The sequence below is a fragment of the Eutrema salsugineum genome, unplaced genomic scaffold, assembly GCF_000478725.1.
Source record: "Eutrema salsugineum unplaced genomic scaffold, Eutsalg1_0 scaffold_1, whole genome shotgun sequence".
In the NCBI taxonomy this organism is placed as follows: domain Eukaryota; kingdom Viridiplantae; phylum Streptophyta; class Magnoliopsida; order Brassicales; family Brassicaceae; genus Eutrema; species Eutrema salsugineum.
Genome location: NW_006256909.1, coordinates 17,211,331 through 17,221,989, shown reverse-complemented (window position 1 = coordinate 17,221,989; position 10,659 = coordinate 17,211,331). Strand labels below are relative to the sequence as shown.

Genomic DNA, 10,659 nt, shown 5'->3' with positions numbered 1-10,659 from the left:
GCCCCTCGCCCTAAAAATTAAAAAAGCCAGTTACTTCTGGCCAACAATGAACGCAGACTGCGAGAAGTTCGTCACGAAGTGCGACAAGTGCCAGCGGCACGGCCCAATGATCAATGTGCCTATCGAGCTGCTGCTAACCAGTACGGTGCCCAATTCCTTTATGCGATGGGCCATGGACATCGTAGGACCTTTATGCCGATCAACAAATCAAAAGCAGTATATCCTGGTCATGACGGATTACTTCACAAAATGGGTCGAGGCCGAAGCGTATTCCGAGATCACCACACTTGACGTTCAAAAATTCGTTTGGAAGTATAACATTTGCCGACACGGGGTCCCGCATGATCATCACAGACAACGGACCACAATTTATTGCAGGAACGTTCAACGATTGGTGCGCAAAATTCAAAATTTGTCTTAGTTTCTCGACCCCACGCTATTCGCAAGGCAACAGTCAGACCGAGGCAACCAACAAGACCATTCTGTACGGTATAAAGAAGCGTCTCGAGGCTAAGAAAGGCACCTGGGCGGACGAGCTCGACGGAGTCTTATGGTCGCATCGAACTACTCCACGGCGATCGACGGGACAATCTCCCTTCTCTTTGGCATACGGACTCGAAGCCCTCTGTCCAGCCGAAGTGAGCATCCCAACCTTAAGAAACTCCGTGCTTCCCGAGAACCCCGATCTCAATGACCAGATGATGATCAACAACCTTGATAACTTGGAAGAACAGCGATGCTTAGCTCTCCTCCGAATCCAGAACTATCAAAACCTCGCTGCTTGGTACTACAACAAGAAAGTGCGAGGTCGGCACTTCGACGAAGGCGACCTCGTTCTATGCAAAGTATTCCACAACACCGAGGAACTAAACGCAGGCAAGCTGGACACGAACTGGGAAGGCTCATATCAGATAATGAGAATCGTCAAGCCCGGAGTATACGAACTCATGCAGCTCGACGGAACGCCGATCCCACGATCATGGAACTCGGCCAACCTCAAACGATACTACTATTAAGTCCCAGCCACCGCGAGCTCGGACCAGTTAGCGCCACCAGCGCACAAAAAAAAAATAAAATAAAAATAAAAAAAAATAAACCAGTTCGGCTCCGGCCGAACTCACCCCTGTAAACTGAACTATGAATGGCTTGATCCCTTGCAAAAAGGTACGTAGGCAGCTCAATTTCGAGTCCAGCTACAAATCCAATAAAAACCCATCTTTTTCACTAACTCCACACATCGACTCCCCGGCCAGGAGATCGATTCAAGTATTTCCACGAATACAATCTCAAAAGCCGAGATCACTCTCGCCCGCATCCCATGATGCCCCATCATTCAAAGCCAGAACCAAATCCGCACTCACTCTTCCGAATAGCAATCCGTCAACCATGATTCAAATCCGGAAAAGTCCCCCGAGTTTGTCTGCATCGTCACAATAACATCACGAACTCTCCAATTTAATGAAAACGAGCCGAACTCCCAACAGTTCGCAAATAAAATACGAGGAAAGAAAATTCTAAGTAAAAAACTGCGGAATAAGCAGCCGCGTTCATTTCATTAAATATCCAAAAATCGCCGAGCTAGACGACAACAATATAACGCCAAAAACCGGCGACCAAAAACGATAAAGTTAAACCCGAACTGCGCGGGTAAGATAGCTATACAACCAAAAATACCATGATAAAAACAACTAAGGAAACTACTGACGAGCAACGGACGCCAGACTCTTCAAACTCGCTGCCCGGTCTGCCGAGATGGATTTGGAGTTTGAACCAAACTGGTCCAAGCCCTCCGGAACATGTGTCCTCGGCGGAAGCACGATCCTTGGGATGAGGTCGGCATCGCTCGGAAGAATGAAGTCTTCATTCCCGAGCTGCGGGAGAGGGACGTCATCGACCTCCTTCGTGCAGTTCCTGATCCTGCGCTGATACGTCTCCATGATGTGAGACGGGACAATCATGTTGTGTTCCCGCCTGAGGAAGTCGCAGAAGCCGACCAAAGCAGTCGCTTGATTGAGCTTGAGGAACGGCGCCTTTCTGAGCTCAGACTTGTCCATGAAGTCCTTCATCTTGGCCAGCTTCCCCTCGCACTTGCCCCTCAGTGCTTGCATCATCTTCCGGCCCTTTGATTCGGCGTCCCGGAACTTCTGCCTCTCGAGCTCGCTCGTTTTGAATGATTTGGACAGAGCATCCATATCACCCTCCAGCTCGGCAGTCCGCGCCTCCAGAGCCCCGACCTTCTCTTTCAGAGCGACGTTCTCCTTCTCCTTCTCGGTGAAGGCCAGCACGGAAGCTTTGTACCTCTCCTTTTCATCCCGGTACGACACCTCCAATGACGCCCTCTCAGCAGCGATCTCCGCGTTGATCTTCCTCAGCCTCTCGACTTCAGAATCATACTCCCGGACGAGTTTGTTGGTGTCGCAGACGAGCTGAAAATCAAGATAAAGTCAGAAACACATCAAAGTTAAAACGCCCAAGTATGAAAAGGAAACTTACAGCAGAGGCGGATCTCGCGACCCGGGCATAAGACTTAGGACGGAAGAGATCCTTAGTCTCGGGCATTGGAGACGAAGCTGGAACTATCTGCTTGAAGAGCTCGGCAGGCGGAAGCATCGTCAAAGAAGGACCGCTCTTTGTTGTAGTTAAGGCGGACCGAAAAAGATGATGCATCGGAAACTCGACGCCTCTTCGATGACCTCGGGTTCCCGGTTTCGGCCGCCAGACACTCGGGAGGATCCTGAGAAGCAGCGGGCGAACCACCAATATCCCCTCCATAAAGAACCACCAATATCCCCGTCCCCTTGCTTACGGTCGTCTCGGGATCGCCGCCCCTCTTCCGAGAAGACCTCTTCGAGGACTTTCCCTTCTTCCTCCGGGCGCGGTCGGCAATGGTGAGCTCGTCCTCGTCCTGCTCACCGATCTCGCCTTCCTCCATTTGCGGCTGAGGAACCACCTTGGGAACGCCAGTCCCCGCTTCACCGGGTGCAGAATCTTCAACCGGGATCACTAGATCAGCTTGATCCGCCGGGACGTTGTCGACCTCATTTCCATCGCCGACCTCATTACCATCGCCGACCTCGTTCCCGTTGAGGCCGACGATGTCGATTAGGGCATTATCATCCTCATCGTCAGCCTCGAAGTTCATCATCGGAATGTCCGATTTGTCGAAAGCCATCTTCCTTCGATTCTTCTTGATGCTTTTCCTCGGGTTCTTCTTCTTTGGTTCCGGTCTCGACGAACTAGCTTCGGCCTTAGTTTTAGCTACAAGTAAAATAAAATAAGTCAACCATGATTTAAATAAATGTCTAGAGAGAATCGAGTCAGGAACTCATACCTCTGTCCTGAGCTCTCTTTATCCACCGATCGATCTTTTCCTGGTAAGCTCGGGGCAAACGACGCTGTCTGGCAAGGCTCAGCTGCTTCGCTAGGTCGGTCGTAAGGGAGCGCTGAATGAATCCTGGAACGTGGCGATCTGCATAAACGAAGAAATGTCAGTACCGACCAAGAAATAGGGGAGTTAACCGTGAGATATGTACCAAAATCAACACTCCAGCCAGTCCGGAACGTGCTCTCCGGATTCTCAGCAGACTGCGAGTCGACGCGAACGAAGAAGTAACTCTTGTCCCAGTTCGAAAATTTGCTCGCCTTGTTTCCGGTGACCAGGTCGAACTTCGGGTTGCAATTCACCGATAGAAACCAACTTTTAGCCTGAGAAACCTTCATGATAAAAAGTTCCTCGAACTGGGCGACGTTGATGCGAGCACGGATATCACGCCCGAGCTGGAGGATTCCGACAAAGTTTACTATTGAAGCTGGTTGCAGCTGGGATACCGCGCAACCGCGACGATTGCAGTATGCAAAAAGCAGACGAGGCAAAGGGAAAGTCAGACCGGTCTCGCGGAAGTATGCCTCGTAGACGCAGATGAAGTCCTCATGAACATCCCAAGGACGTTCTTCCGGCTCGGGGACCTGAATTATGACACCAGGAGGAGTCCTGCAGATCTACATAGCTGACCGGACCGTTTCTAGCGACGAAAGCGTAGACTTCACGGGGGCGCACATAGATGGCCGCTCCAGGATTGGCATCATGTCGTCATCGTTTGGATCTCGCGCCTCTTCCTCGCCGACCTCCCGCAAAAGAGCGTCTTCATCCGTCTTCACGCCCGGCTCCTGGCCCAGGTTCTGGTCAGCAGGGACTTGACCTTCGGGTTCGCGAAGATTCTGATCCATCAGCTCCGGAGCCCGAATCGGAATACGACTACTAGAGCCGACCTCGACGACTCGGGAATTCTTTCGAACCAGCGATGCGTTCGAAGAATATTCGGTAGATCTCGAACTCGAAACATCAGTCGAAGTTTCTTCCCTACAATGTTCGGGGAGAATGGCGGCCTCAGAGTTGGAGGAGGACTCGGAAGACATTGTCGGAGTAGCTCGAAAAATAACCGTCGACGAGAGAGCACGGCGGACGATGACTGGGAGAGCAAATACCTTGGCAGTAGGAGCGAAAGTAAGAAATGGGGAGAGCTGAGCCCTATTTATAGAAGAAGAGCGAATCATTGCGACTTCTCGAGTTCCGTGCTTCGTAACGTCTTGATTTCCCGCCTAAACCGACACGACTCTTCAGTTTCCCACGAGCGAAAATACCTTAATACCCTCGCCGAAACGTCAGAGGAAAGAGCACGGATGTAAGTCGGAAATCCGGTTTCGCCAACCTCGGTCGTTAACCGCTCCAGCTTCAATTCGGCAAAAGTAAGTCAGAACCATTTACCGAACTGGGGGGGACATACTGTTGGTGGTACGCTCCGCTATCCGGTTCGGACCAGTTAGAGACCGAAACCGGCCCAATTGATCCCGGTTTACGACAGTTTTAGCCGAAATGGGACTGGCCTGATAGCACGGCCCATAGGGAGACAGGCCCAGCGATAAGAGGCGGTGAGAGTCGACCGTGGAGCCCTAAATCTTTTTCTCGCTACTGTACTATAAATAGAGGGCTTGTTACTGTAGAAGGGATCTTTTCGGACCTAAAGAAAAAAAACCTCAACATTATTGTACACAGTTCGTCGAAAGACCTCCGAACTGAACAAACTGTAAATTGAAAACTTAATTAAATAAAACAAAATCAATCTTCCAAACTCGAATTACTGAACCGACCCTAAATAGTTGATAACCACAATCAACAAATTTCAGGTAAACTCATTTTTTTTTTCAATTACAAAACATATTTTGTAAGAAAAAGTTAACGGCGGCATATAGCTAAGTAGCTAATATATATATATATATATATATAGATAACTAATCTTAAATTTTAAACGCCTGCATCGTCTCATTCCCCGAGTCAATTGGCCCTTGCCAATTATATTGTTGCCTCTCTAATTAATCTTGTTATAGAATACGTATTATTGAAGGTTAGTTATTAATTGACATTATTAAGGGTGACGGTACAAAACCAAATGATATAATTTCTCACTTATTCAATTTGTCAGCTTTACTGATTTAATGGCTTCTTACCATATATATATTCCCTTTCGATAGTCTACACAACTGTTTCAACGGTACTATCTTCTGTATTTAAATCCCTAGGGAATACATTGACTTAATGGCCTCCATTATTGGCATCAATTATTGAATTATAGTATATTTTAGAAAAAGTGTCAAAAAATGCTATTAGAATCTATATTTGACACATGCCCTGCAATTACAAAGCACAAAACAAGAATGCGCATGGTTTATCTTTGATAGCCATATTTTGAGGAGTCTTAAGTAACTTTGCAATGAAATTAATCACTACTGGTGTTATTATTAGAATATGACCGTTGACTTCTCTAACTCTGTTCTCTCTCGTTATTCTTTCAAACTCAAAGTTTAAGATAGTACTTGAAGCTATTAAGTTCAACAGCGAAACAAGGAAAATACATACATATAGTTTCTCAATGCTCATCATTAAACAATGTTCTCTTGATGCAGCATTTGGATTTTTTTTTTGGTTTTTTTTTTTGCACACAGCCATTGATTATATAGCCTACTGCAAGAACTCTCTTGGGTCGGTGACATGACCAGTTAGAGCCGAGGCTGCAGCTGTGTAAGGAGAAGCTAAGTAAATCTGCCCTTCTTTGTGTCCCATCCGACCGGGGAAGTTTCTGTTTGTCGTCGAGACACAGACCTGTAATACGTTTCCAAAACGAGTTTCTGTCAGTCTCACACACTCACTACACAATATTATCTGAGGATAGATAGGAGTTTTCACACAATCAAACGTGCAAATAAATCAGTTACTGAGATAATAATAATCAACTTCAACAAACTTTTCTAAAATTTTCTATATTAAAATGAGAAATAAGCATCTTTATTACCATAATATTGATAATAGAGAAATACCCTAAAATAGCAAAAAAAAATATATAGTAATTTGTTCCAAAACCTAGCAGACTGAGATTATTCTCTAATTCCAAAAATCGCACATATTATTGTGTGAAAATACGTGTTTACCCTAAACGAATTAAATATAAAATTAAAAACTTATGTTTGGGTTCTCTTTTCTAGATTAAGGTTTAGATTTCCCATATTAGGAAAGGGTTTTGAGTCAATTTAATATTGAATTTGTGGTATTAATAGAAATTTAAATTGATGGTGCTATGTTTGGAACAAAAACTCAAAAAATGAACCATTTTAGAAAATTGCCCGCCCAATGACAAGACAACAATCAGATACTTCAACATTCTAAGTGGATCAGACATGTAGATATCAAAGGGAAGCGATTTAGTGATTATTTTTCGTAGTGATTCAGCATTTTATAGAGTTCACAGTTTACTAGTTTTTTCTTTTTTCAGTAGGCACAAATGATTGGATTAAGAAGGGTAAGAAACAGGTGCTTACTTGAGGCTCGTTCAAACGAGCATAGGTGTCTGCTGGGCCACCAAGGCAGGCACCACAGCTAGGACTTGTTGGCGTGTCGCAGCCAGCTTCTTCGAATATCTGTGCACATGTCTTACCTCCTGATCCAGGTACCGGGAGGGCATACACATCCATCCACACCTGAATAGATACAGTTCGTTTGATATTTGTATTTTTTTATATTACCAAGTAAAATCACTTGAAGAAAGTTAACAATGTGGAAACGTAAGGCTAACCTTCTGAGTAGCCGGGACAAGGAAAGTTGGGACTTTGACCTTCTTTCCCTGCAAAATACACAAGCAGATTTTTCCATGAGTCTAAACAGCAACCAAAACTGCTACGAAGTCAATGTATCAACAACTTATTCCTATTACCAAACAACATGCCAGCAAAACTGAGTCATCCAGACAAACAAACACAACTATTGCTTCCCATGGCAAAGAATTAAGAAAACTATCAGCAGGATGATTTAAACATTTCAATTTGATGAAGTCTTTGGTTCAGATTACGAAAACAAGATATAAGGTCTTTTGTAATTCTGCATATTGTAGCCTGTTGTCCAAAATCGAGTAAAACGGTGGTAAGTATGTCATCTACGACACAGAAACAATTGGAACTTACTGATGCATGGAAAAGTTTAGCTGCAGCCACAAAATCCTCCGTCTTCCCACCAGTACAAGATCCGATGTATACTCTGTCAATTTTCACATCTTTGCATTCTCTTGCTAGAGCCCGGTTGTCAGGAGAATGAGGCTGAAAAAAAAACATTGCGATAGTAGATCAGTTATACGTACTCGGAAGTGGCAAAATAAGTCAACGTTTAAGTTGTTAACCATGATAACCCCACCTTAGCCACCACAGGCTCCAGCTTAGACACGTCAAATCTATAATCTGCGACAAAGCTACGGAAGAAAAGAAAGAAACATTTATTATTACACAAAGAAAGTTTAACTTGAAGAGAGACCATTCTATCAAGTTACGTTACTCATATGAACAGTAGGTTTGTAATATGTTGTGTTACATATCTAAAGTATTGAAAAATTTCCAGATGCACTAATTATTCAACTAGAGATACCAGAAATCCATATTTACTCTGCACACTATTTATAAATTGAGAGTACCATGTGATTATACCTTGCATTTCCATCACTATATACTGGCTCAAAGGGAACAGATGTCCTATTCTGCAAAAGATATCAGAAAAAGGGTATGCATACCTCAACATAAATTTTCCATGAATAAGAATGATTTACAAGAAAACAAGACAGAATACATACCTCAACGTAATTAAATGTCGTCGCATCAGGAGGGATGACACCATTCTTTCCCCCAGCTTCCACAACCATGTTACACAATGTCATTCGTTCTTCCATCTAGCAGCCAAGACAGATTGAAGCAAGGAGTAATAAATCAGTGAAGTCATCATACGCCAAAATTTATTGTATTTGTTTTTATAGGAGAATTGACTTATGAGTCGGAAACACAATAATTTCTTACAGTAAGACTTTCAATAGTTGTGCCACTGAACTCCATTGTCTTGTAAGTTGCACCAGCAACAGATATTTCACCAATGATCTACAAAGTTGGAAGCAAATTCAAGATCTAGAAGAAAGAGCTCGAAAGAATACCGAAAGAGGAAACATTAAAAAGAAAAACTTAATAAATTCACAGTAATATGCAATTTGGTGAGACATGACTGGAACACATTAAAAGTTACATATCTACCCTCGTACTACTGTCAAAATTGATCTGTAAATGATTTCAGTCTGGGAAAAGATAAAAAAATGCTGTAAGACATATCACACTCACTTGCAAAATCAGATCCTTTGCTTGCAAATAACTGGGCATCTCACCATCCAAGATAAACCTCATTGTTGGTGGAACCTGCAGAATCAGGATACGAGCTTCAGAAACTACAGTTGGGTTATGGAAGTTAGAGTGTTAGACAGGGCTGAAACTATTCTAACAAGCCTTTGCCTAGTTGAAACAGGCATCAAAGGTTTCCATTTGACACACTGACCAAAGTAATAGCACAGAGAAGCAAAAGAATCAGCTACTATACAAACCTTAAGGAGGATTTTTCCAGTGCCTAACACAAAGCCTGCATCAGTGTTTCCAATCCCTGTAGCAAATTGACCAAATGCTCCAGCAGTACAAGTGTGAGAGTCTGTTCCTAACAAAACCTATATAAGGAAATATATATCAATTAGAACCAAACCAAACAGAGCCAATCATATCAAGTGAAAGAGATTGTTACCTCTCCTGGTCTGCAATGACCTTCTTGTGCAAGCGCGACATGGCAAACACCTTTGTAGTCCGGATTAGCCTAAGGATGAGTAAAAAAAGACATGAAACTTCATCCACATGCAAGAAAGATAGAATTTTATTATAAATAGGCAACTTAGGCGAGTCACAGATTCACTCCATGGAAAGTTCAAAACCAACATACCCTAAAATCTCCAAGGTCGGTGATATCATAGAAATACTTGATGTTCTGTTCCCTGCAATGTTCCCGCATGATGTCAACATTGCGGTTTGCACGCTTATCAGTCGTGAATATGTAATGGTCTGGTATAACAACGATCTTCTCCGGGTCCCAAACCTTCAACGTGGAAGTAACAATCACAATAAGCAGGGTGCAAAAATGATCAAGTGTTGGGCATACAACAAAGCAAGATTCCAAAAGCTATCAAAGCTCTTTTCAGTAATTGAACAACGACACAGCAACAAAGTAAGGTTCAAAAAACTACCAAAGCTATTCTCAACATCATTTCTAGAACCCAACAGATACTAGCACATGAAACAAACATCAAGCAAAGCAACTTGAGCAGGAAACAGAAGACCAACAAGAGACAGATTTGTTGCATGCAATTACCTTAGCCTTTTCACCGAACTCTCTCTTGAAGATACCAAAAGCACCAGGTCCACAGACATCATGAGTCATAAGAACATCAACGTTAACCCAAATATTATCACCAGGGACCACTTGTGACTTCTCTGATGCCTTTGCGAGAATCTTCTCCGTCATCGTCATCCCAGTTTTCACCTAGAAATGGAAAAGAAAAAAAAAAGAAAAATTCACGTAAAAAGAAAACAGTAGGAAGAGGAGCAATCACGAGAGATAAGGGAAATAAGCTCAGACCGATCCTGTGGTGCTCGATGACCGCTGTGGAGCCATCACGGAGACAATCTTCCGAGAAATCGATTTCTTCTGACATCTATTAACCGAAATCTGCGATGATTTAGGGAACGAAGAAAGTCCCAAATCCTTCTGCCGCAGATTTATACAAAAAGATCTAAGAAATTCGAACAAAAATGTGAAATCGATAAATGAAAGATAATGATGATGAAGGTATTAACCTTGGAGGATTTGCAGACGAACGGAGAGGAAGAGATTACAGAGGAAGCCATGGTTTCTTCTTCTTCTTCTCGTTGCGAAGATGGAGGCGTGTGTCAAACAAAACCTAATAAGGTCAATTATGCAATTCACAAGAGTAAAATATAAAGGCTGCGTTGACTGAGTGGGAGATATAAAGAGAGAGAGAGTCTATAGGTTGGTGACCTTAAGTTTTTCTAATCACGTGATACACTCTTTCTCTCTTTCTGATAATTTATACTGACATTATTTACTCTTTCTGATAATTTATACTGACATTATTTATTAAATAGATTGGTAGTAATATTGGATCAATATATGATGTGATTTAGTCCAGTATAGAAATGTTAACCGGTTTTATCCTCTGTATACAAAGGCCACTTCCTCAGTTCCTC

At 43.2% G+C, this 10,659-nt stretch overlaps 2 protein-coding genes across 3 annotated transcripts; both read right to left on the bottom strand.

Annotated features, from left to right (window-relative positions):
* Positions 1 to 1,697: 1,697 nt before the first annotated feature.
* LOC112082094 (meiosis-specific protein ASY2-like) lies at positions 1,698 to 4,554 on the bottom strand. The gene is made up of 6 exons (XM_024149190.1): positions 4,018 to 4,554; positions 3,534 to 3,966; positions 3,332 to 3,469; positions 2,675 to 3,258; positions 2,494 to 2,628; positions 1,698 to 2,426 (listed from the first exon to the last, which is right to left on the bottom strand). Exons 1-6 carry the CDS (start codon positions 4,552 to 4,554, stop codon positions 1,698 to 1,700), a joined length of 2,556 nt encoding a protein of 851 aa, XP_024004958.1.
* A 1,208-nt stretch (positions 4,555 to 5,762) lies between these two features.
* Positions 5,763 to 10,444, bottom strand: LOC18030407 (3-isopropylmalate dehydratase large subunit, chloroplastic). 2 transcript variants are annotated; one of them, XM_006414849.2, is made up of 15 exons: positions 10,249 to 10,444; positions 10,031 to 10,159; positions 9,764 to 9,934; positions 9,338 to 9,490; positions 9,146 to 9,214; positions 8,955 to 9,071; positions 8,698 to 8,772; positions 8,386 to 8,463; positions 8,166 to 8,261; positions 8,023 to 8,072; positions 7,736 to 7,790; positions 7,510 to 7,641; positions 7,125 to 7,172; positions 6,871 to 7,029; positions 5,763 to 6,157 (listed from the first exon to the last, which is right to left on the bottom strand). In XM_006414849.2, exons 1-15 carry the CDS (start codon positions 10,297 to 10,299, stop codon positions 6,017 to 6,019), a joined length of 1,524 nt encoding a protein of 507 aa, XP_006414912.1. In that variant the 5' UTR covers positions 10,300 to 10,444; the 3' UTR covers positions 5,763 to 6,016. The 2 variants fall into 2 exon arrangements, with proteins under 2 accessions (XP_006414912.1, XP_006414911.1); XM_006414848.2 differs by having other exon boundaries at positions 10,031 to 10,156; positions 10,249 to 10,392.
* Between the last annotated feature and the right edge of the window lie 215 nt (positions 10,445 to 10,659).